Source organism: Miniopterus schreibersii (genome assembly GCF_964146895.1).
Source record: "Miniopterus schreibersii genome assembly, chromosome: 4".
NCBI classification, from domain to species: Eukaryota; Metazoa; Chordata; class Mammalia; order Chiroptera; family Miniopteridae; genus Miniopterus; species Miniopterus schreibersii.
Genome location: NC_138105.1, coordinates 22,898,207 through 22,925,119, shown reverse-complemented (window position 1 = coordinate 22,925,119; position 26,913 = coordinate 22,898,207). Strand labels below are relative to the sequence as shown.

Genomic DNA, 26,913 nt, shown 5'->3' with positions numbered 1-26,913 from the left:
GCCAGCCGCTCACCTTCCCCGCACAGATGGGGGACCTACGAACTCGGGCAAAGGAGCCGCGGAAGGGCCGCCGAGGGGCGCCGAGCGGCGGCCTGCGGGGGCCTGCGGGGGCCTGCGGGGGCCTGCGGGGGCCTGCGGGGGCCTGCGGGGGCCTGCGGGGTGCGTCCGCCCGCTGCCAGCAGAGTTGGCACTGAAACTGTCGGGGGCCTTCCGGGGCCGGGCCACGCCTGGCCTGTGCGGCCGGGCCGGGCTGTTCCGGGCTGTTCCGGGCTGTTCCGGGCTGTTCCGGGCAGCCTGGCCCGCCGCGGGGAGCTACCCGCGGACCGGCGGCCGGGGTCCTGAGCGGCGGGCAGGCAGTGCGCCGGGCAGCTCTCGCCGGTGGCCATGGCGGCGGCTCTCGGGGTGCGGGGGGCGACGCGGCGCTTGCTGGCGGCGCTGCGGGGTTGGAGCCCGAGCCTCGCGGCCATGGTGAGTGGGTGCCGAGGCGCCCGGTGCGGGAGGAGGCCGAGGCTCCGAGGCGCGGGCTGAGGGGCGGGAGGGACCGAAGTGCGCCGGGCTTTCGGGCTCGGACTTCGGTAGCGGCGCCGGTCAGACGCGCTGGTCCGAGACTTTTCCCTTGGTTTAAAAAAATCTTGCAGTCTACGAAATTCTCAACCGGAAAACTAACGAGGACGACCTTTGTTCTTTAGAAAATATATAAGTAGTTGTAAAAATACTTGATGGTTAGGGTCATCGATGTGACTAAAAGTGCTGTTCGCTCCTCTAGGTTGTACGCTCGGTGAGAGCAGGGACCGTCTCCTCAGGGCGCGCTCGCTGTAAATGGGGTGACCGAATGTTGAATTAATTTGTGTTGGTGTGATTCTTTTTGAGAAATTATTAATAAATTATCTTTATGGTGACACATCGATTCTTCTTTCCTCTTACGGGTAGCGTCCGTCGTTTTTCTTGCTTTTGAAATTAATATATTGGGGGTAAATTAGAGTGAAAGTTTTAACGTGCAGCACCACCTAGTGGGGAAATGTTGCATTAAACTCATTTTATCTTAAGTTGCTTGTTAGAGCCCATTTGGCAGTTTGCAATTAAAAAAAATTTTTTAAATTGATTTTTAGAGAGAGAGGGAGAGGGAGAGAGAGAGAAACATCGATGTGAGAGCAAAACATCGATTGGCTGCCTCCTGCGTGCCCTCTACTAAGGATGGAGCCCCCAACCGGGGGCATGTGCCCTGACCAGGAATCAAACCAGCACCCCCCACCCTTTGGTGCACCCCACGTCGTCCAACCAACTGAGCAACACGGGCCAGAGCAGTTTGCAGTATTTTGGTAGAAATTAAAAATACCTCGAGGATGGAGGAAGATAAGCACCTTGCTTCATGGCCATTAAGGTGAGTGCACAAGTTAGGTGTTTACTGCCACCTAGGCATGTCTCCAGGCGTAACTCTAATCCAGGTTCTGGTGATTAAGTTCAATTAGGATGTTCAGGGAGGAATGAATGAACAGACAGGTTCTGAGTGACTGCCACGTGCTATGCTGGGTGCCTTCACATTCAAAATCTCTTTAATTGAAGCCTTTAAAAATCTTATCAGCTTGATATTGTAATATCCCCATTATAGACATTAGGATACTGGTATTCAGAGAGGCTAAGTGATTTGTTCAGCATCCCACAGCTTAAAGTAACAAAACTAGACCTTAAGTCAAGTTTATGCTCTTCAGATCCTTTGCTTTTTCCTGTCCCTACCCTTAACTCCTATAGAAAAAAAGTTAAGCCCACCACAAAGGGTTCTGCAGAGGGTGTGTCCCCCAGGCAGCCAGCATGATCCCTGTTCCTGTGCAGACATCTGTGGTGAGCACAGAGTGCATACTATTGACCTCATTGGGGATGTGGATGGCTGAGAACAAAACAGCTCTGTGCTTGTCCCACAGACTGCAGGTGACTGCTGCATTACCTACATCATGGTTAATAGTTTTCTTTACAGCTATTCAATGTGGACACAGAAAATTCCATGTCTCTCCCCCCCCCCCAATACTCTGAGTTGACTTAAAATATTTACGTGTTTAATAAGACTTTTATATTATTACCTATAGTGGGTCTTTGTGTGAAAAATTTCAGAAAAACTCATTTTAAAAGGGATGAATTGATATTTAGGTTCTTAATAGTAAATATTTTTTGATAAAAAGCCTTTGAATGTTTTCATCTAATTAAGAGGTATTTTCATTTTTCTCTTCTGTTAGTTTTAAGGGTAGCTGACTTAGCAAAGAAGAGAGACTAGAAAACTGGTTCTTTAGCATCCTTTTTTCCTCTTCATAGAATAAGTTGTCTTTAAAAAAATTTTTAAATTTCAGTTAGAGTTGACATTCAGTATTATAGTAGTTTCAGGTGTACAGCATAGTGACTAGACATTAATGTAACTTAACGAAGTGATCTCCCCAATAACTTGAGTACCCACCTGGCACAATTCATAGTTAATACAATACTATTATAATAAAATATATCTTTATTGATTTCAGAGAGAAAGGGGAAGGGAGAGAGAAATAGAAACATCAGTGATGAAAGAGAATCATTGATTGGCTGCCTCCTGCACACCCCCTGGGGATGGAGCCTGAAACCAGGGTATATGCCCTGACTAGGAATCGAACCATGATCTCCTGGTTCATGGGTTGATGCTCAACCACTGAGCCATGCGGGCTGGACAGTTTTTACAATATTCCCTATGCTGTACTTTACATCCCCCTATTTTGTAACTACCAATTTGTACTTCTTCATTCCTTCACCTTTTTCACCTATTCCCCTAATCCACCTCCCATCTGGCAGCCATCAGTTTGTTCTCTGGATCTGTGAGTCTGTTTCTGTTTTGTTTGTTCATCTGTGTTGTTCTTTAGAGTTCACATATAAATGAAATCATATGCTGTTCATCTTTCTCTGACTGACTTATTTCATTTAGCATAATACCCTATAGGTTCATCTCTGCTGTCTTAAATGGTAAAGTTTCATTATTTTTTATGGCCGAATAATACTCCATTGTATATATACTCTATTGTACCACGTCTTTATCCAATCATCTGTTGATTGGCACTTAGGTTGCTTCCATATCTTGGCTATTGTAAATAATGCAGTGAATATAGGGGTGCATATATCTTGAAATTAGTGTTTTGGATTTTTTTGGATTAATACCCAGAAGTGGAATTGCTGGGTCATAAGTTAGTTCTACTTTTAATTTTTTGAGGACCCTCTATTTTGTTTTCCATAGTGGCTGCACCGATTTGCAATCCCACCAATCTCAGTGTACAAGGGTACCCTTTTCTTCACATCCTCTCCAACACTTTTTTGTTGATTTATTGATGATAGCTATTCTGACAGGTGTGAGGTGATATCTCATTGGGATTTTAATTTGCATTGTTGAGGATTTTTTGCATCTATGTTCATCAGGAATATTAGCCTATAATTTTCTTTTTTATAAGGTCTTTGTCTGGTTTTGGAATCAGGGTAATGATGGCCTTGTAAAATGAGTTTGGGAGCCTTCTCTCTTTTTGAAGTTTTTGGAATAGTTTGAGAAGAATTGGTGTTAATTCTTCTTTGAATGTTTGGTAAAATTTACCTGTGAAACCATCTGGTCCAGGACTTTTGTTTGTTGGGAATTTTTTATTATTATTTCTTTTCTTCTACTCACTTTGAGCTTTGTTTGCTGTTCTTTTTCTAGTTCCTTTAGGTGTAAGTTTAGATTGTTTATTTGAGATTTTTCTTGTTTCTTGAGGTAGGCCTGTATTACTATGAATTTCCCTCTTAGGATTGCTTTCGCTGTGTCCCATAGATTTGGGGCTGTTGTGTTTTTATTTTTATTTGTTTCAAGGTATCTTTTAAAAAATATGTTTTTATTGATTTTAGAGAGAGGGAGCGGGGGAGAGAGAGAGAAATATCAGTGTGAGAGAGAAACATCAATCGGTTGCCTCCTGTATGCACCCCAAATCTGCAACCTGGGCATGTGCCCTGACCAGGAATTGAACTGGTGACCTTTCAGCACATGGGAGGATGCTCAACTGAGCTACACCGGCCATGGCTCAAATTATCTTTTTTTTTTTTTTTAAACTAAAAGATATCTTTATTGATTTCAGAGAGAGATGGAGAGAGAGGTAGAAACATCAATGATGAGCGAGTCATTGATCGGCTGCCTCCTGCATTACCCCCAGTGGGGCTCAAGCCCACAACCCTGGCATGTTACCTGATAGGGAATTGAATTGTGATCTCCTGGACCATAGATTGAAGCTCAACTGCCGAGCCACACTGGCTCAAGGTATCATTTGATTTCTTCCTTGATCTCATTGTTAACCCATTCATTGTTTAGTAGCATGTTATTTAGCCTCCATGTGTTTGTTTTTCAAATTTTTTTTTTTATAATTGAATTCTAATTTCACATCATTGTGATTAGAGAAGATGCTTGATATGATGTCAGTCTTTTTAAATTTATTGAGACTTATGTGGCCTAACGTGTGATCTGTTCTGGAAAATGTTCCATGTGCACCTGAAAAGAATATATATTTGCTGCTTTGGGATGAAATGCTCTAAAAATTTTAATTAAATACATCTGGTCTAATGTGTCATTTAAGGCTGCTGCTTTCTTGTTGATTTTCTGTCTGGAAGATCTATCCATTGATGTCAATGGGGCATTAAAATCTCCTACTACGACTGTATTACTGTCACTCTCTCCCTTTATGTCCATTAGTATTTGCTTCATATATATATATGTAGGTTCTCCTGTTGGGTGCATAAGTGTTTACAAGGAGTCTATCCTTTTGTTGAATTGATCCCTTTATCATTATGAAATGTCCTTTGTCTCTTATTATAGCCTTTGTTTTATTTATTAATTAAAATATGTATTTATTTCAGAGAGAGGAGGGGAGAGAGAGAGAGATAAACATCAATGATGAGAGAATCATTGATCGGCTGCCTCCTGCACGCCCCCTGCTGGGGATGCAGCCTGAAACCCAGGCATTTGACCTGACGGGGAATTGAACCACAATCTCCTGGACCCATAGGTCGATGCTCAACTGCTGAGCCACACTGGTTGGGCTATTGCCTTTGTTTTAAAGTCTGTTTTGTTTGATATAAGTATTGCTACCCCAGTTTTTTCTCTCATTTCCATTTGCATTAAATATCTTTTTCTATCCCTTGACTTTCAGTCTGTGTGTGTCTTTTGATCTGAAGTGGGTCTCATGTAGACAGCATATGTATGGGTCTTGTTTTCTTAGCCATTTAGCCACCCTATGTCTTTTGATTAGGACATTTAGTCCGTTTAATTTAAAGTGATTATTGATATGTATGTAGTTATTGACATTTTATTATTCATATCTATGTTCCTCCTCCTCTTCCTCCTCCTTCATCGTTGTCTCTTTAAGACTTTTTGTTGCTGGCTGGGCGTCGCTCAGTGGTTGAGCATCGACCTAAGATCCAGGAGATCGATGTTCGATTCCCCGGTTAGCTCCCATGCCTGAGTTGCGGGCTCGATCCCCAGTTGGGGGAGTGTAGGAGGCAGCCGATCAATGACGATTCTTTCATCATGGATGTTTCTATCTCTCTCTCTCCCTCTCTCCCTCTCTCTTCCTCTCTCTGAAATCAATAAAGATATATTCTAAAAAAACAAAACAAAACAAAAAAAGATTTCTTGTAATACTGGTTTGGTAGTGATGAACTCCTTTAGCTTTTTCTGATCTGGGAAGATCTTTATCTCTCCTTTAATTTTAAATGACAGTCTTGCTGGGTAGAGTAGTCTTTGGTTGTAGGTCGTTGCTTTTCATGCCAGTCCCTTCTGGTCTGAAAAGTTCTTGTTGAGAAATCAGCTGACAATCTTATGGGAACTCCCTTGTAGGTAACTAACTGCCTTTCTATTGGTGCTGTTCATATTCTCTCTTTGTCTTTAACCTTTGCCATTAAAAAAAAGCTCTTTAATATACAAACTGTAATCATCAACAGCATTCCACATAGCAGCGAAGGGATGGGGAATGTGGCAGAGTATGGCAGCGGGAGGGAGGTTTTCAGGGTCCCAGTTTCTCATCCCTGCAGTCTCTCTGTAGCCTGTGAGCATGTTAACCTTTGCCATTTTATTTTATTAACCTTTGGCATTTTAATTATGATGTGTCTTGGTGTGGGCCTCTTTGGGTTCATCTTGTTTGGGACCCTCTGTGCTTCCTAGACTTGTATGTTTATTCTTTTGCCAGGTTAGGGAGATTTTCTCTCATTATTTCTTCAAATAGGTACTCAGTCCCTTGTTGCTTCTCTTCTTCCGGTATCCCTATCGTGCAAATGTTGTTCTACTTGATGTTTTCCCAGAGGTCCCTTAAACTACCCACATTTAAAAATATATATATAGTTTTTGGTGTTCCAGTTGGTGGTTTTCTGCTGCCTTGCCTTATAAGTTGCTGGTTTGATCCTCTGCTTCATTTAATCTGCTGTTGATTCCTTCTAGTGTTTTCTTCATTTCAGTTATTGTACTCTTCATTTCTGACTGGTTATTTTTTATGATTTCTATGTCCTTTTTTATGCTTACTATCTCTTTGTTGAAGTTCTCACTAAGTTTCTTGAGCATCCTTATAACCTGTGTTTCAACCTCTGTATCTGGTGGATCACTTGCCTCTGTTTTGTTCGTATATTTTTCTGGAGTTTTCTTCTGTTCTTTCATTTAGGACATGTTTCTTTGTCTCCTCATTTTGGCTGTCTCTCTGTGTTTGTTTCTATATATTAGGTAGATCTGCTACATCTCCCAGCCTTGGCAGTGTGGCCTATGTAGTAGTTGTCCGGGGGGCCCAGTAACACAGTGTCCCCGATCACCTGTGCTGGGTGCTTCAGGAGTGTTCCTTGTGTGGGTGTGCCCTCCTGTTCTAGTTGAGTCTTTTTTTTTTTTTTGAGAGATCCTGCGTCAGGTTTATTTGCACAAATGGCACCAGCCCCATGCAGACAGCAGTCCAGGAGTCAAACCAGTCCTTCCATCCTGACATTGGCAGACGGAGGACTCTATTCTGGAGCCTTTGTGGAGGCCTGGGCACCTTTGGGAGCCTGAGCCTTGATTTGAGTGTTGGCCTTAGACTTTGACCAGCGGAGCCTGACACCCTTGGTGATTCAGGTACGAGCCCATTTCCCAAGCTTGGGGTGAAGGATGTAGGCAAGTTGATTGAGCTTATAACTGCTGCCTTTTGGGATCTTGGGTTTGACCTCCTTGGGCTTTACAAGGGCCTTGATAGCTGCAGCATGTGCACTGATGGCCTTGGTGTTGTCGGCCTGCATCTTCTTCAGGCCCTTCTTGTAGTGCTTCTTGGCAAAGCTCATGTTTCTCAGGAACTTGAGGTCAACCCCCTTAAGACATTTGTGTCTTTATGATCTGGATTTCTTGATGCTGTTTCTGGGCCATTTTCAGGATTCTTTGTGCATGGTATGGTTCTTGGACTTGGCCATGTCTGCATCAAAGCCCGTGGCTCCCGAAGTGCCTTGGACCAGAAGAGAGTGTGTAGTTGAATCTTGATTGCTGTTGGCATGTCAGTGGATGGGATTGACCCTCAGATGTGAGGATTGACCAGAACCATAGCATACGAGCTACTGTGTGGGGCCTGACCTCACAGAGTGGGATTCACCCCAGTGGGCTCTTTTGCTGGCAAAGATTTCCCTTTAGGCGTGCCCCTTGTGGAGCTAATTGGGTGGTGGTCTGTTGTGGTCTGAAACAAGCCACTGGTGTGTTTCTGAGGCCTCTTGGAAAGTGCTCAGGTGCAGGCCCAGGTCAGCATCTGTTATGACCAGCCTGGGGTTACCTAGTAGGGGCAACAAAGCTGTCTGTGGTTGTTAGGTGCCTGTGCTGGATCTGGAGAGGCCACACTGTGAACTGAGTAGCTTCTACCAGTACCAGCCCTAGGACAGCTCAGCAAAATACACAGGGCACCATGAAGTCTGCCTGTCAGCTGCCCATAATGCTCAGTTACTGAAAAATTCTCCGGCAGTATGAAAGTTTTGTGAGGTGGGGTCTCGGAGTCACCAAGGTGGGAAGAGTAGTGTTCATCAGATTAATGTAGATTCAGAATGGTGTTGGTACTGAACCTGGGTCCATTCAGCAAAGGGCATACTGGGGCCTGCAGTTGCCCGCCTGGGACCTGCAGACCTTTGAGAGTTCTTGTTTGTTTTAATTTACTTTAGAGAGGGAGGAAAGGAGAGAGAGAAAGATAAACATTGATGTGAGAGAGCTACATCCATCAGTTACCTTCTGAACTTGCCCAGACCGGAGATGGGACCCACAACCTAGGTATGTGCCCTGACCAGAAATTGAACCCACGACCTTCCATTGTGCATTGGACAATGCTCCAACCAACTGAGCCACACCAGCCAGGGCTTGAGAGGTTGTTTTTGTTTTGTTTTCTTTTTTTTCTTAGGGCTTGAGAGTTTTTAAGGATGACTTCAGCACTGGGCCTGCTCCCAGTGCTGAAATAGCCTCTGGTGGTCCTCAATTTGGGTGTGGTGGGGCCTCAGGGAGTCATCAGGGTGGAGGGAGTGCAGTCCACTGGGCTAATGCGGATTCACATTTGGCCGTGTTGGGGGAGGGCTCGGCACAGGAAAGATGGCAGGAGGAGAGCTCAACACAGGAACAGTGGCAGCTGTCCCTCCAACCTTTACCTTGAAGCCACACAACTCAGTTTCTCCTTGTACGTCTCTGGCACCCCTTGACCTTGACGAATTCCTTGAGGGTTTATTTTTTTATTTAATTTTATTATTTCCGTCACAATTTATCCCATGTCCTCTTCCCCCTCCCCCTCCCCCTCCCCGCAATCACCACACTGTTGTCCTTGTCCGGGAGTTCTTTCCCTTTTTTCCCCTCAAGGGTTTTTTGTTGCTGCTCTTGTTGAGAGTATGACAGATGTCCCCCATTTCCCCTCCCCTTTCCCCCCTCCACCCACCTCCCACCCCACCCCAAGCCTTCACCTATCTATTGTCTGTGCCCATGGGCTGTTCATATATGTTTGTAATTCTTTGGTTAATCTCTTCCCGCCCTCCTTCCTGCCTTCCCTCTGAGATCTGCCAGTCTGTTTCATGTTTCCATGTCTGTGGTCCTATCTTGTTCATCAATTTATTTTGTTCTTTAGAGTCCACATATAAGTGATATTTGTCTTTCTCTGCCTGGCTTATTTTGCTTAGCATAATATTCTCTGGGTCCATCCATACTATCCCAAAGGGTACGAGATTCTTCTTTATAGCTGTGTAGTACCCCATGGTGTAAAAGTCCCACAGCTTTTTATCCACTCATCTACTGATGGGCACTTGGGCTGTTTCCAGATCTTAGCTATTGTAAATTGTGCTGCTATAAATATAGGGTTGCATATATTCTTTCTGATTTGTGTTTTGGGATTCTTAGGATATATTCCCAGAAGTGGGATCACTGGGTCAAATGACAGTTCCTTTTTAAGAAAGACTGCAATAGGCTCAGGCTGGCTCTTGCTGAAAGAGCCTCAGGCAGTGCATGAGTTGAGTCCGGGGCAGATCTCAGGGAGTCGTCAGGGTGGAGTACAGTTCACCAGGTTAATGCAGATTCACATTTGGCCTTGTAGAGGAGGGCTCAACATAGGAAAATGGTGCCTGTTGGCTGTATGGGGGGAGCGCTGAACACAGGGACAATGATGAATGTCACCTCAGCTCTTCTCCTGAAGGCACACGACCTCCCTCCACTCCTTGAGAGTTTCTTAAGAAAGACTGCAACAGGCCCAGGCTAGCTGTCACCAAAAGTGCCTTGGGTGATACACAAGTTGAGTGGGGGTTGGTTTTGGGGAGTTGTCAGAGTGGAACTAGTTCTCCAGGCTAATGCAGATTCAGATTTGGCTATGTGGTGGGAGAGCTCAGTACAGGAAAGATGGTGCCTGCCTGCTGCCAGCTGTGGGGGAGGAGGGCTCAACACAGGGACAATGGCAACTGTCCCTTCAGCCCTAGCCCTGAAACCACACAACTCAGTTTCTTCCTGTATGTCTCTGGTGCCTCCCGAGCCACTGTCCCTCCGCAGAAGCCCAGGGTGAATGCCTGGGAGTGACTGAGTCTGTGTGTGGGCCCTTTAAGAGGATGCCTGGGTTTTCAGCGGCCTTCCATGTCACCCAGAGGAATGGAATCTCCCCACTGACTTTCGCAGCTGGATGTTGTGTGGGCACCTCTTTCTGGCAGTGTTGCTCTGGGCTGGGGAGGCCAGTGTGGGGCTGGGACTTCTGGCTCTTCAGGGGAAACCTCTGTAGCTGTGATATTCCTCCCAATTCTCAACTGCCACTCTTGGGTGTGAGTTATCCCATTTCACATCTCCCCCTCCCCTATCAGTGTCCTCGTGGCTTCTTTATATCCTTAGTTATAGGATTTCTGTTCAGCTAGTCTTCAGGTTGTTCTCTAGGTTGGTTGTTCTGTAATTTACTTGTAATTTTGATGTGTTCATGGAAGAAGAGCACAGTGCTCATACTCCACCATCTTGACGTGAACCTCTAGAATAAGTTGTCTTAAAGTAAGTTTACTGACTTTGCTTTCTTACATTAATGTCAGTAATAAAAGGTTTTAGGATTTCTGAAGTGGGAATGAGTTGCAGTTTCATGGTGGAAGATCCAGCTCAGCTCCCAGTTACCCTTTGAAGAGAAACCCTCACATTAGCTCATTCTTTCTGGGTGACAGTCCCTCTCTTACCTAAACTTGCAGCAGCCCTGCAAATAGGTAAGGCAAGAGTTTTTTTTTTGTTTTGTTTGTTTTTTTAATCCTCACTCGAGGATATTTTTTCCATTGCTTTTCAGAGAGAATGGGGGGGTGGGGAGAGAGAAAGAGAGAAACAGAAACATCGATGTGAGAGAGAGAGATCGATTGGTTGCCTCTTGCAGGTCTCCCGACCAGGGCCAGAGATGGAGCCTACAACTGAGGTACGTTCCCGTGGCCAGAATCGAACCTGGGGCCCTTCAGTCTGAGGGGAAACACTCTAACCACTGAGCCAAACTGGCAAGGGTGGTAAGGAAAGAGTTTTTGATTGGCACGTATGTCATAATGAGAATGAAACTCTTCTGACTTCTAGTAGAGTGCCCTTCTCTTCTTTCTCTGGCCATGATGCTTAGGTTTCTTTCAGTTAAAAAACAAAAAGTATGGGAAGTGTGGGCCTGTTAACCAACAGAACTCCAGGTTTGTGAATGTCATCATTACGGTGATCAGGAACAAGGTGAACAATACACACAGGTGCTTTTGACTGGGCAGTGCTCTAGCCAGGCTGTGGAGGGAGTTTGTCTTACTTGTGGTCTGAGAAAACTCACTTCACTAAGACAAAGGGCTTTTTATCTGTAGTCCAGAGGGTCTGTGGACCCCAGAAGTTATTATCAAAATCCTGTGTAAATGTGCATTTGTTCTTTCCTCCTCTGGGGATTAGTTTTCATCAGATCTGAAAGGGGATGGTGAACCCAGATAATTAAGTCCCATGTCAGTATTGGGACCATCCAAAGACCATTAGAACAGGAGTTTATAGCCCTGAGTTCTAATCCTAGTCCTGCCAGTGTACTTGCAGGGTTTCTTTGGGTGAGTGTATTTACCTTAGTTTCCTAAGTCCCGGAATGCTGGCTGTTGTTAATGGTCATTGGTAGGATGGCCAGTGGTAATGGTCAGTCTCAGTTGTATCTGTAATAAATGAGAGAAACTGAATTGTGAAGTTTAAGACAGTGGTAAGGGGTAATAAGACACCTGCCATACCATCGAAGCAGCTTATGTTGTACAGAGCTAGCCTTGTTTTTGTCTATATTTTGAGAAGTTTGTATTTGGAGACCAGAGGCACCAAAGGTGTTTATAAAGTGTTGCCCTTAAGACTTTTTTCTACATATTTAATAAGGAAAAGAGTTATAAGTATATTTGAGTTTAACTAAACTTCTATATTGCAGATATTAAATGTATTCTTTTCATAGTCAGCAGATGCTCACTTGTTGACAGCAGAGGAGAGGAACCAAGTTATACTCGACCTTAAAGCAGCAGGATGGTTGGAATTAAGAGAGAGAGATGCCATCTACAAAGAGTTCTCCTTCAAAAATTTTAATCAGGTAATTATTACATATACTTGCTAGTACCTTCGTCTGTTTTTGTCATCTTAACTCTTCATAACACTACTGGTTGTTTGATCCCATGTGGATCCAGGGTCCAAATCCTCTTCTTTAAGAATTCAATGATAGTTACTCAATCCTTGTTGACATTTGATACCACCCAACTGAGTGGGTGATTCTTATTTAGCTCTAGGTGAATAGGGTGGTTTGTGTCATTTGGAAAATCAAATTCTGAAACCACTATTGCTTTGATTTGGTGTTGATTTAGTTTCCTTTCACATTTTAAATAACATGATAAGAGAGTGTGAGTTTTTTTATGTTTATCAAAAGGGGGCATAAGTAATAACGGTTGAGAAACACACACCAGCTTGACTGATTCCCCCTGATTTTCTTGGATGATTGTCAAGTTTTCTTCCTCCCTCTAGTTGTATTTCTGTCTAAATCATCTCCCAAGCTTCACCCTTTTCTCTGATTGTCTTATTTCCCCCAAGCCCAAAAGCCCGCCCTTGAAACTTTTCTTAAAAGCTGATCTCCAGGTGGAGACTCAGCCTTAACAAGGTAACTGTTCCATTAGGGCACCACCCTGTTTAGAGAGTCATCTCCCATGACTTACCCTTCAGTTCTGACTCCATTGCATTTATATAAGGTCAATACTTCTGACTGTTTCATGTTTGTTCAGTTCTTTTGGTAATCCCCTGGATAGATTTATTGTTTTTATTTATATTAGGTGTCAGCATCTAGAAGGCAGATGTTTGCTTAAATAACTCTCTTTTGTACCTAACATAGTTCTGTGTACAAATAGGCATTGGATAAATGCAGATATTGATTACAGTGTTTGCTCATTTCTGGAAGGGTGTGTGAGGACCAGATTTCCACCAAAGAAAGCTCCGACGTGTTTTCCTAGTAAATGCTGTTGGCTCCACTGAGCTGCGTGCCCTGTTTTGCTCTCCATCCATCTGGCTTCCAGCCTTCTGCTGTGAGTCTCCCAACTCCTGAGGAAACCTGGACCAAGCTGGCTCCCTGTCACTGCTGCCCCGTATGCTCACAAGCTCTTGTCAGGGGCTTAGCACTCTGTGGCTGGTGGCAGGGAATCCCATTGGTACAGTAAGCTTGTGCATAAGCTCTAGGTAGCATTTTCCAAGCTTATTAAAATTCTTACATGTGTACAGCCTGACTTCTTTAAGCCTGGGCTAATTTATTGGGCTTGAACATGTGGCTTAAAGTACTTGAGTAGTGTTGCCTCAGGCTCTGCCCATGAGTCAGTCATTCAGCCCTACTCTAACCTTGTGCTGGGTGACTTTCGGAAATGGGAAGGAAGGGAAGCTGTCAGGCCATCCTTGATTAATTGTAACATTATTTACCAGGACATCTAATTAAATGGATTTTTTTTCTCCCTTCATACAGCTTTTTAGGAGAAAGAGGCAGATGACAAGAAAATCATCTGATGTCAGGGAATGTATTCAGAGAACCAGCACTGAGGTTATATCCTAGAGTCATTTTTACAGCCAGGCTCCTATGGCTTCTGCATGTATGGTGGCTTATCATGGCAACTGATGTCCTGATAGCTGTCAGTGCCCACCAGCAAAAGACTACCAGAAACACAGCATTGGTTGAAAAGCTGGGCTTATTGCTTGTTGAAGCGAGGGAGAACACAAAGCACAGGGAACTGTGGGCCATCTCAGGAAGATGGTGTTAGACACATTACAGGATTTGGACTTGTGTTAGTGAGTTGGGAGAGTTTTTAAGGAATTAGGGCTTTGTTCTGGGGTGGATGCTGTCAGAAAATGGGTAATTCTAAAATTCAGTATTTTTTTTCTTAAATTGAAGAAATCCTTTTACAAAAAATGTTTTTATTTAAGTATAGTTGGTACGCAGTGTTATCTTAGTTATATTAGTTTCTGATGTACATATAACTGAGTATTTTAATAAATTTTACCTAACACAGAAATTGGTAAAAAGCAATAGTCACTTATTAGCCAGGAATGACTATTTTGTTCATGGTTTGTCTGTATTCAGATATCACTATAAAGTGTCTTATTTTTGTCTTAATTTCCTAGAAGTGGCCTGGTCATCTCAAATACAGCATAGGATTTGATCAGGTAGAGGTAAAGGTTGGTGATGACGTGTGGCTCAAGGCCGCCATCTGGACTCCTGCAGCTTTCTCTGAGGGGGATCTACTGGGTCCTGGTGGCCTCTGGGAGAGGTGGGTGCAAACTCCACAGAATGGCCTTGTCTGACGTTGATATTTATGTTCAACACTAAGGCCTAGGTGTGACTTCCAGGCCAGCTCCTAGCAACACTAAGGCCATTTGACAGTCCCAGGCCACCTCCCAGGTGTCAGGGCTGCTTTTCTCTTCCTTACAATTGGTGTTTAGAGTGGTGACCCTCTGGCACTGACAGCTCCTCACTCATCTTTCATTTAGGATAGAAAATCTGTTGTTTTTTTAATTATAAAATAATAAAACATTAAAATCAGTTGGTATAAATAAAGTTTTTTCCCCATTATAACTTATAGCCTTTCTCCATAAGTCTAGTAATTTACAATGTGATAATTGTACATGCAGTTACGTTTTTAAAAATTAGTTTAATTTTTACTGTGAAAGTAATATTCATTAACTTAACAAATATTTATAAAGCATTGTCTCTGTGCCAGGCACTATAAGCTCAAGTTTGTAGCTCCCGTTCTAGTGGGGAAGATAAACAGTTAACGAATAGATAACATGAATTTGGGTAGCGATAAGTGCCAGGAAGAAGAATATAATAGGCTTTTGGAATGGAGCGTGATGTAGGGTTGAGCGCACTATTTATGATGGAGCGGTCTGGTCTAGCCGGTGTGGCTTGGTCGAGCGTGGTCCCATGTACCAGAAGGTTGTGGGTTCGATTTCTGGTCAGGGCACTTGCCTGGGTTGCAGGCTCTATCACTAGTGGGGGGCATGCAGGAGGCAGCTGGTTGATGTTCTCTCATTGATGTTTCTCTCTCTCTCCCTCTCCCTCTCCCACCCTCTCTCCGGAATCAGTGAAAATATTAAAAAAAAAAAAAAAAAAAAAAGATGGAGTGGTCAGGAAAGGCCCGTCTGGGGAGGGAACATCTGAGTCCTGAAGGAGCTCAGCATGTGAAGACCTAAAGAAAGAGCAAGTACAGTAAGTACAAAATTCCTGAAGCAGGCATGATCTTGGCATGACTGCGGAAGAGCCAGGCCAGTGTTCTTGAGTGGACAGAAAGGAGAAGAGACTGGTAAGAGGTGAGGCTGAAGAGGGGGAGGGCTGAGAGCACAGAAGCCTTGTCAGCATGGTAAGGAGTTTGGATTTTATTCTGTGAAGGAAAGTTATTGGAGGATTTTCAGCAGAGAAGTGCTGTGATTTGGTTTATGTTCTAAAAAGATTACTCTGACTGTTCTGTCGAGATTAGATAGTTGGAGGGCAAGAGTGGAAGCAGCCAAGCTGTGTAGGTTGCCATTGCAGCAGGCTAAGCAAGAGATGATGGGAGACTGTGGAGGTGGCAGTGGGGTGGAGAGAAATGTAGGATTCCTCATATATTTTGAAGATAGAACAGTCAAGACTTCATGTTAGTGTGGATGTGGGGGAAAGGGAGGGTCCAGGGTGAGCCCAAGGTTCTAGTTCAAGCTGTAGAGTGAAGGGTGGTGCCATGGTGTTATTACTGAGCTGGGGAAGATCACATGGAGGGCAGGGTAGGGAATTAAGAATCCTGTTTTGTACATGTCAGGTTTAAGATACTTACAGTGTTAGTCACCCAGGTGGCTATTGGGTCAGTAGTTGGATATATGAGATGGATGTGTAGGCTGGAGATGTCAGTTTGAGAGTTGTCAGAGGGGATAATTGTGAGAGCACAGACCTGGGTCAGCAGGAAAAAAAGAGATGGAATAGGGAAGTGGAGGCATAGGGCATGGCATGTCCATTGGAATAAGAAAGAAGGCAGAGTTACGTGCATGTAGATGAGGTAGATTGCCGCATCTGCCCAAGGGAGAAGACATCATTCTCTTTTGATTGTCCCTATTTTTTTAGTGAGGTCATCAATTGGGAATGAGCAGGGGTGAGAGGGAGGAGTGTTGGAGATCTGGGAAGATAGGAAGAGGAGTGGAATAGTCATCTTGGAGATGGAGACAGTGACAGTGAACTAACTAGGGAAACGTAGTTGGTTGCTGAGTAGTTCTCATTGTCACTGGAGATTTATGGTCAGACATTTAAAGTGAAGATTTTGTGTGTTTTGTCCAGCCTGCTTGGGCACAGGCTTGGAGTAGGTGCTAAGTTGGGCTTAACAAGGGCTGAACTTTTGCCAAGTTGAGTACAATGGAGGAACACAGGGGCAAGAGAGAGAAAAACATTGGACCACGGAGCCTAAACTGGTGAAGAGGAAGTGCAGCTGTGATGTGGAGATAGATAGTGAGGAGGTGGGAGTGTCATTTCACATAATCTTTTTGGAGGGCAATTGGGCAAAGTCTGTCAGCTTTTAAAATGCACGTACCCACTGTCCTAATCTCAAAATTTATCTAGATAAAGTCCTGCATGAATGCAAAATAAATATGTGAGGATGTCCATTATAGTTCTGTGGGCCTATAATTTTTTATTGGGAGCAGGCATTTTCATGTGCACATGCATACCTTGGGTAGACCATGTCTCCCTCGCTGCAGCCCTGCCCTTGGCAGAAGTTAGGAGAGGCCCACTGTGCTCCATGTGCTCCTGGCAGCTGCAGCACTCTTTCCGGCTTAAACTCTATAAAATGGAGGGAGCCATCGTCAGAACTGGTTTGCTTTCCCTTAACAGAGTTCAGCCCATTTTGGGTGTTGTTTATATATATTTTTTAATCCTCATCTGAACATATGTTTAGAGAGAAGAAGGAAGAGAGAGAGGGAGACATTGCTGGGAGAGAGAGACATCAATTGGTTGTATCCCATATGTGCTTGACCAGGGATCGAACCCGCAACCTGGGTATGTGCCCTGACCGGGAATTGAACCTGCAATCTTTTGCTGTACAGGATGATGCTCCAACCAATTGAGCCATCCAGCCAGGGCAGCATATATATTTTTAAATCTTTTTTGAGCATACAGGTAAAAAATATGTTCTGTTTTGTTCAATAGGTTCAATAGGTATGAACATTTTTCAGTTCTTTAAATAGTTTTTTCATTTACCTACAGTAAATCTTCAGGAGTAAGATTACATTTGGCTGGGTGTTACAGTTTTTAAATGGTTTGCTTATGCATTGTGTGTAAAATGGTATCACAAGCCCTGACTGGGCAGCTCAGTTGGTTAGAGCGTTGTCCCGCTGCGCCAAGGTTGCGGGTTCAATCCCAGGTCAGGGTACGTGCAAGAATCAACCGGTGAGTGCATAAATAGGTAGAACAACAAATCCATGTTTCTTTCTCTCTCTCTCTTCCTACCTCTCTCACTCAAAAAAATGGCACCACAAGTTTGCTTTAGAATTCATTTCTTTTATTACTGTGGAAAATCAACCGTACATTTTAGAAACAGTTTTAGTGAATGTGGATGAAAAACCTTTCTCAAAGCCTTGCATTATTTTAGTTTTTACTATAAAAAAGTAAATGGCCAGCAAAGTACATTTGGACTTTTTTTCTCTTTGAGGTTTTATTCCAGGATATAGTTAGTTCCAAATAGTCCACATGCATTTGGTATCTTAGATGGGTGCATATACTTAGGGAATAGAAATGTGAAAGTTCCCCAGGGATTCTAAGAGTGTAGGTGGGTGAAGTGGCCATAGGTTTCAGTGGCTGTTCATTCGCTGTCTCTCCTTGGTGGCTGTGCACCTGGAGTACGTTGTGGATTGGTGGACTGCAGTGGTGATGGTGAAACTCCGTGAGCAGTCAGAGCATGGCAGTGCCAGGACTCGAGGCAGGAAATTCCATACTTGGAGTGCTTGGACTCAGGGTGGGGTTGGCATTTGTAAAGGAGTTTTGCTTTTTTTCTTTTCATGTGGACATAAGGAGGGAGAGGTTTCTAAGTGACATATAAACTTATTCTTAGGTGTTCGGCGACTGCAAGGTGCCTGCATTGAAAGAAGAAAATGTCAGAAATGTGAGTGTGAATGTCCCATAAAGATAAATGTTATACATTGTTATGTATGGGAACAAGTGGGAAGCTTAAATCAGAGGAAATTTTAAGCTGTACAAGTGGGTCCAAAACCAGAGGCTTTGGAACCCAGGAAACAGCTACTCCAGATGCCAGCAGGTGGAGCCCTCTAGGGCAGGAGTCCAGACTGGCCAGGCACAACACAACCTTCCTTGGAAGGCTATCCCCATTCTCTCATTTCTGGATACTGGGTCCACCATTGTTCACCATGGAAATAAGCTTAGTATGAGGAATAGGTAAGCAGTGGTGGCGGGGCACCTGGCCTGGTTTGGTACCTTTTGGGTGAATGAAGAATTCTGGGTGGAGGACATGAGGAGTTTCTAATTGGTAATGGAGAACACTTTTGATGCAGGAGAAAGGGATTGAGTTTTGTGAGAAAGAACTGTGATTCCATGCCTTCCTGGAGGAGCTCCTGTCCCTTGTCTGTACTTTCTTTGGTGGGCCTGCCTACAGGGCATTTGGTTTTGTTAGATTGAATCATATGAACCGACTGATATTCAGCCAGTTTTGACCTACAAAAGTGGCACATTTACGTGGTTCAATCTGATAGCTTGTCGAAGTGTATTATCTGTTGCAGAGCAAAGTCCAGGCTTTATTTATTCCATATCTTGTTCATCACATTTTGGTTATTGTAACTGCTGCATTAAAAGACTTTTGGAGCTGGAATGGGAAGGGGCTTCTGAATGGCTGAAGCCATGGCAGTGATGCTGGTGATGGTGGTAGGGTTGTCTGTGCATCTAGCAGCAGTAGCACCATATGTGAGTTTGGGGTTTGTAAAATGTTTTTCTTCCTGTACCCAGAGCTTCTGCTGTAGAGCAGTTGAAAGTTACTGTTGCTGACTTACTTTATGAAAGTGTTTTATTGAGGAATTTGATAATAGGCTTATGGTTAACATTTTGAAACACTTAGTGAAGTCAAAGGCTTGATGATATCAGAAGAAAGACAATGAAAACTTCAGTCTTCTGCAGGACGTGGTGGAGGTCTCCACAACTCTTATTGGGAACGAATTAGCTCAGGTTTTATTGTTCATTGTTGAGCACCAAAGCTTGATGCACATCAGAATTATGTGATAATATAAATGTCACATCTGAGCACTCTTGAAAGCGGGAACTCAGCCTGGTGAGGATAGGGAAGCACTAGAGAGGATGGTCCCAAGGCTTAGGCATCGTATAGATCAGAAGTGTCATTTTGCTTTTATTTAATTAATTTATTTAAAAAATATATATATTTTTTATTGATTTCAGAAAGATGAAGGGAGAGGGAGAGAGATAGAAACATCGGTGAGAGAGAAACATCAGTCGTCTGCCTCCTGCACACCTCTGATCGAGCCCGCATCCTGGGCATGTGCTCTGACTGGGAATCAAACCAGTGACCTCCTGGTGCACGGGCCAGCACTCAGCCAACTGAGCCACATTGGCCAGGTTCATTTTACTTTGAAAGTATAGGCTGATGTCTGTGTGTCTGGGAGCCAGGAAAAGTAAAAACTTGCGTTGTTATCACACACAGTAGCTTGCACTTAGCACGTGCCCACTGTAACCACAGCCACCTAGATACCTGAGAAAGTGTCCTTGGTTGTCATGTTATGGAGAGTAGAGACACTAACACTTTAGCATACTTTACCTAAGATTTAAGGAGCTATTAAGAATACCTGGTGGTTTCATGTTGGTGTTCACTTTGGAGTTATTCTAGAGTTCCAGAGAGCCTTGGGGAGCCCATGCTGACCTTGTCAGGTGGTGGTGGGGACATCAGTGTTGGTGTTAGATTCTAAAATGCTATCATTTGGAGTCTTGCTTCTGCTGTTTAGGTTATAGAACAGGTTTAGACCTGATGTGTATTTGTAAAAACACATGCAATAGATAGACGAGGGGAAATGTAAAACAGGTGTCAAAAATGCAAATATGACACCACATGGCAGTGTGAAAATGCTGTGGTCATTACACAGTCCTTTAATAAAAATGGACTTTTAGCTGCATCTTTTTTTTCTTAGTCATATAGTAAATCTTCTGTTTACAGAACTTAGCCATGTATTTTGTAAAAGTCAAACAGCCAAGAAATATAATTTCCTCAACAGTCTTTGTCTTGCCCTTTTACAGATGGCGTAAAATCAGGTGTGTAAAAAATAAAAAGCAGTTTGAGCTGACGTGAAAGGTATTTCAGATTTATGCTTTGCAGATGATATTGGTATGATTAATGCATTCATTGCTTTTTTTTATTGCTTTTCACAGATAATGTACATGATGCATGGAAAATGTTGTGGGTTTAAATCTTTGCCAGGTTTAGACTGTGAATATCAACAGATGTTATCACATAAGTACAATAATCATTATAAAATAAAAAATTTGTCATGAAATGCATTGACATAAATTTCATTTATGTAAATTGCCTTTATTAGTGTAAAACCTTAGTGTAGCTGTTAGGGTTTGTGAAGCACTTTAGATGAGATTAACTTGGTATAATGTGGTCACAAATGGGTTGCTTTAAATTTCACTGACAAGAAAATAACACTCAAAAGTTAGGAAATTATTGAAGCATTTGTTTTCAGCCTGAATTGCTGGTACCGCTTAAATAGGTTGAGTATGAATTAATAACAATGGACTGCTGGCTCAATAATTACAGACAGTAATTTGAAGGAGACCTTAAATAGTAACTTAAAAGTATTTTAGTCTTGCTCTTTTCTGTTCTGTTTCTGGTTTTCTTTGGTATGCCAGCCCATTGCGTCAGTACAGCCATTATCAATAGCATTCAGGTTAGCATAGCAAGTTTTGCCGGTAGTTTTGGTGCGTTATGGCTGTCACATAGAAACTTGCATTCACCTGTTTTAAAATATCAGATGTTGGGTCTTGATGGAGTGGCCTTATCAGCTAGTCACCTCTTCCTAGCAGCAAATGCAACGCTGTCCTACGTTTGTGGTGGGATCTTGACCATTTGCCCTATGTCCTTAGGAAGGATTCATCCCACCAGTTTGGACAGGTGGGTGAGGGTCTTCTTCCCTATCTCTGAGCTCTCTGTGTTCTGCTCTTTTTTCTACATCCAGGTTTTTTGTTTCTTAAAAAATATATCTCTTTGTTGATTTCAGAGAGAGTAATGGAGAGAGAGAGATAGAAACATCAATGATGAGTAGTCATTGATTGGCTGCCTCCTGCACGCCCGACTGGAGATCGAGCCCGCAGCCTGGGTATGTGCCCTGACTGGGAATCACATCTCGATCTCCTGGAATGTAGGTCGATGCTCAACGTCTGAGCCACGTCCGGCTGGGCTCTACATCCGTTTAAACAAAACAAAGCTGTACATCTTCTCCCCTGTTTTGCAGATAATTTACCATCACATTGTCCTTCTTATCCAGGCTGGAAAAGAACATTCTAACTAATTCATTGAGTTTTACAGAAGGACACTAAACCAGACTGAGATCATGGAATTGCTTGTAGTCACTCTGGTCATGTCACAGTTACTAGGTGTCAGACTCACATCTCTGGTTCCTACAGCAACATTTTTAGATCCTACTGTGATGCAGAAAGGTATTTTTTTTTTGTTTTTTTCTAGGAGATATCCTATTTTCTAAGGGCTACCTGTTGGATTACTTTTCTACCTTAAATGGGTTTGACTGTACTTCCCTGAGAAAGGGATTATTCACCAACTAAAACAAACAAAGCTGTACTTGTTTAGGAGTAACCTAGGTGTCATTGTTGAGCAATCAGAGGTCATTCAATTGTATCATTAAAATCAGTCTCATTAAAACAGCAAACACAGCTAATGAATCTGTTTGCTTCTGTTTCAGCTGGCCAGGCAGGATTGTGGCCTTCTTCCATATCGTTCCTCAAATTGACTTCAAATGCCCTGTCCTCAACATTGCAGCCTTGGCTGTGGACATGCATCAGGCCCCTGGAGCAGACCCAGTTGGGTCTGGGCAGGGACCTACATGGCCTCTCCACCGAGAGCCAGCAACCGTAGCTGTGCCGGGATCAGTAGGTAGTGAGGTCCTTGAGCTGGCAACCATTGAGGGGCTAGCACCGCTCTGGGCCCAAGGCACAGAAGGAGGAAGATGCAAAAGAAGTACATGATTCCGCTTCTGCCCAGAAGAGCTCCCAGTTTTGTTGGGGAGGTGGCAAATCTGAATTATACAGGATAGTTGATTTTTAAAATTCCTGTGTTAACCAGGCATTAACATGTGAAGTAGTAATAAGTTGAAGGAGGTGTACTCCAGGATGGCTTCCTGGAGGAAGGGGAGTTTTGAGTTGGTCCTCAAAGGTCTGATAAGCTTTTTTTTGAGGATAGGAGCTAAGGGTGAGGTCAGCAGGTGGAAGAGGGGACATCAGATTTGTAATGTGTTGGGAAGGTGAGGACCTCAGATTGGTTCAGTGACTGGGCTGAAGACTGGCAGTGAGGGCCCCTGTGCTCTTCCTGGATTTAGTGTTGCCTCAGAGTATCTGAAATCCAACTCTTATCTTTCTGTCTTTCCTCTGACTTGCTTGTTTCTCTCAGCAGTACCACCATCGTCTCAAGCACCCAGATCTGAAATAACTTATCTTGGTCACCAGTCACCAAGGACTGGTCAGTCTTCACTTAGTGTCTTTCTCTAAGGCTGCTTTTGGTCTGGGTGCACCTTCTCTCCCCCTAGAGTTGCTGTGGGAGCTTCCCGACAGCCTTTCACCTCTAGGTCCTGTCTGCCTCCAGTGGGTGGGTTTCAAGCTGCTTTGTGGTGACCAAGTTGGTCTCTGCTCAGAAAATCCCAGTTCTTTCTTACTATATCTTACAAAATATCAGAGGTTTTCAAAGCTGCCCACCAGCTGGCCGTAATCTGACCTCTCATTACTTCTCTACAAGAGGCCTCTTTACTGTGTGAGAGATTAGAACTGTAAGATACCTGAGAGGTCACCTTGCCCTTCCCAGTACAGGAGAAGAGGGGAAACCGAGGCTCAGACAGGGGTAGCACAAAACGTTAGTGGCCATGTTGGAACTGCAGCCACGACCCCCAGCATTTCAGGTCAGTTCTTTTCTACCTTTATGCCAGCTGTTCTTCAGCTTCCTGTGCTCCATCCCACCTGTCTTACCCCCATCTGTCAACATTCCACCCACTTCTAGAGAGTTTTTCCTGCGCTTATGCACTCTGCACACTTACTGTAAGCTGGGCACTCAGTGAGACACTGGGGGTGCAGTGGTGAGCAGAGCAGATATTGCCCCATTTTCATGTCACACAGTATAGTAGGGGAGGGAGAGCATAAACAAAGGAAACAATGAATATATAATTAATTGCAAAGTGTAATTACCATGAAGTAAGTACCATGAAGTAAGTACCATGAAGGAAAATCCTAATAGCTAACATTTAAGGAACACTTATGGGCCAGGCCTTTACATACTTTACATGTATTTATCCATTTAAAATTTTTTTTTTTTTTTTTTTAATATATATTGATTTCAAAGAGAGGGCAGCAGAGGGAGAGAGAGATAGAAACACCAATGATGAGAGAGTCATTGGGGATCGAGCCCACAACCCGGGCATGTGCCCTGACCTGGAATCGAACCTCGATCTCCTGGATCCTAGGTCGATGCTCAACTGCTGAGCCACGCCTGGCTGGGCTGTATTTATTCATTTAATCCTCACAAAATCCTGAGAAGTAGTTAATATTTCCCTCGTTTTACAGATGAAGAAACTGAGTTTTAGGTTTAGTGACTTGCCCAAGGCCTCACTGTTAGTAAGCAGTGGAATTGGGATTTGACCCCAGGCAATCCCTAACATTTTCCAGCGTGGATACTGCCTCTTCAACAGAAGAATATCATGAGGGGAGTAATGGGAAGGCCTAATTAGTTTGAGGAGAGCAGTCAGGGAAGGCCTTTCTAAGGAACCAATAAGCTGATGCTCCCCCCCGCCATTGAGCCATTTTATTTGCATGTATGTATGACATCCTAGGAAAAAGAATCCCAGATTTTTTGTCCTATGTTTTTTTGTGTGTCTTGCTTCTTCCTGGTCCATGATGCCAGCTAAGGTTGTCAGTACAGTGGGTGGGAGCAGTTTATTCTGCATTTTTTTCTAGATCTTTGAGTTGCACATCAAATCTGGGGCTGATCACTCCGCACTTGTTTAACCTGCCTGTGAGGTTCACAACAATTTTCCCAGCTCTGTGATCATCAATGATTTCAAATTTACCAATGTAACCAGGCTTCATCATCACAGTTAGAAACTAGACAGTGGCTTTGGAACACGGCCTGATAGGAACCTGGTGTTTGCCTCTCCTTTTGACATTGTGGATGCTCTCAGGACGTTCGTGCGCACCATCTGGGCGGCACAGAAAGACGGAGGGAAGAGGACAGGAGGGCGGGTGTGCAGTGACAGGCAAGAGGGCAGGCTGTTGCCAGACTCTCAGAGGATCAATCCCTGCAAAAAAAGACTGCCTAGTGGAAGGAGGCAGGTGAAGGGCTGATGCATTTTCTTCAAAAGACCAATCAGAGGACAGAGTGGAGGGGGAGGGGGCAAAAGTCACATGTAGAGAATAGTAAGGAGCCTGTTGCTGTTCATCCACGTGAGACATTGTCACTAGGAGATTGTAGACTGCGGCTGTGACAAGCAAAGAAGTGTACAGATTGGAGCTATATTTTGGGGTTAGCAGCAACTAGTGGAACCATAGAAAATGCAAATATTAGGAGAAAACCCAAGTTTTTCCCAAAGAAGATGGTGTTTTAAAAAGAAGGGAAGAATGGGGGTGGGTTGTGAGGAAGAAGAGCAGGGATTTGTTACGAATGACTCCCAGATTTAGGACCTGGAGGAACTGAGTGGTCGGAAGTAACATTTACTGAACTGTGGAATTGTGGGAGAGGAACAGGATTGGGGTACAGGGATCAAGATTTCTGGTTTGGACATTGCTAAGTGAGATTTGCTGTGAGACATCTAAATGTGAACTTCAAGAAGGTAGTTTTATGTCTGAGTTAGAAACTCAGAGTAGAGATCTGGGTTGTAGATAATTGGGGAGTTACAGGTGTGTATGGAAAATAAGATAACAGATGAGATCACTCAGGCATAAATTGTACTGTGAGAAGAGAGGAGGGCTCAGAACTCAGTCCGTTTCGGGGATGGATAGAAAAGGAGTTACTGGCAGAAGACTGAGGAAAACTTGTTAGTGAAATAGGAAGAAAATCAGGCCAAGGTTTCACAGAATTCAAAAGAAGATGGTGTTTTAAAAAGAAGGGAGGAATCAATTCTGATACTTCAGCTAAGATGAGTACCAAAAGATGGCCACTGGATGAAGCAGCATGGAGGTCATCAATGACCAGAGCAAGGATGGTTTGGGTGGTGGGGGTGCAGGCCAGCCTGGAGAGAAAGTGGAGCTCATGCCCTTCTACAGATCCTTATAGCCACAGATCCTTTAGTTTGTTGTCTGTTCTTTCCATTTAGAATTCAGCCTGTGGGTTATCTTACTTGGTGTGTTCTTTCAGCCTGGTTTTGATGATGCTCCTTTGAACATTAGCACTAGAAGGGATGAGGTAGCTGAGGGCTAGGGGTGAAGTGGTTTGCTTAAGTTGACAGTGAACCAGTGGCAGAATTAGGATGTGACCAAGTGCAGCTTCCAACATGCAGTAGAGAAATATAACTACTTACCTGTATTTCTCTCCAGCTAAGATAAAAGCTTTTTAAGGGCAGAGACTTGGGTTGTGTTTGTGTATGTCTCCCTTGTACCCAGCCCAGTTTGCCTAGGTGAATGTTTTAGTACATGAGGTCCCTTGATTGTGTTCACCTTACGTGATCCTAGTCAGTGTTAGCCCTGGGGGAGGATAGTGTTTTTCATCTTTTTGTCTCCTACAGGTTACTACCTAAAACCCTCTCTCATTTGGGACTTTTCCTCTCCCTTATTTCCTTACTCCTAGACACAGATGGTTCCTAAAGGTGACCAGCTTATTTGGCCACTAAGTTGCTGTGTGTGACAGGATCTGTCGTGCAAGGGCAGTGTGATGGCACACTTCACAAAAGAGCCGCATTGATTGTGCCTTTGTTCTGCAGGCAGTTTGAAGTATCAGAGAAATGACTTGAGGCATCTCCAGTAAATTGCATCTAATAACAAGAGCCTGAGGTTGGCACTCAGTATTTTGGCTCCACAGCTTTAGCTACCCACAGCAGATTTTGTGAATCCACGTGTCCTGAGGGCCCACGGCAGTCTTCCAAGACTCCACAAAGTATCACCCTGGGAGACTGCCAAGGGCCTGTTTCATTAGGCATGCGTACGTTTAAAGATAATTCTTTTAATCTCAGATCCTTTTTTTCTCCTTTTTCTGTTCTGTGACCACTGGTCCAGCACTCTTGGCTGATTTTTTCTTTTAAAAATCATAATTTGGTGCATTCTAGATAGAAAAGTCTAACAATTTGTTAAAAGTCTAAGAGGCATTAGTAGCTCTTTCTTAGGTGACCTATGAAATAACAGAAGCTTTGCAATGTTAGGGGTTAGTAATCCCATTTTGCTGATGGTGGAAACTGAGGGAAGTTAAGGAACCTGCTCAGACTGACAGAGGAAGCAGGCAGTGGCCATCCTTCCAATGCCAGGCTTCCTACCTGAAGGCCACAGCTCTTCTCTAACCCAAGTCTGTATTTTGAGGGGTGGTGGAATACTTCAGGATGTGGATTGCAGTTATTTTGGAATGTCCAACACTTTGAATGAACAACTGTGTTCAAAATTGAGTCTGCTTCTTTGTTCTGTTTAGGAAAAAATGTTTATTTTGGAGGTCTTCAAGGGGGCTGTGTGTTCTTTGCATATTTTAAAGAAAAGGGTAGCGAGTTAC

The 26,913-nt window shown here is 43.7% G+C and overlaps 1 protein-coding gene across 2 annotated transcripts in view; it reads left to right on the top strand.

The window, feature by feature from the left end:
• The first annotated feature begins 272 nt into the window (after positions 1–272).
• The window catches only part of PCBD2 (pterin-4 alpha-carbinolamine dehydratase 2), a 60,414-nt gene continuing 33,773 nt past the window's right edge, over positions 273–26,913 (top strand). Inside the window, exons 1-2 of one of the 2 annotated variants that reach the window (XM_081136718.1) lie at positions 273–468; positions 11,919–12,050. In XM_081136718.1, coding sequence (XP_080992844.1) covers positions 385–468; positions 11,919–12,050 — 216 coding nt within the window. In that variant the 5' untranslated portion in view covers positions 273–384. The remainder of the gene's footprint in view (positions 469–11,918; positions 12,051–26,913) is intronic. The other variant, XM_081136719.1, reaches the window with a different exon arrangement.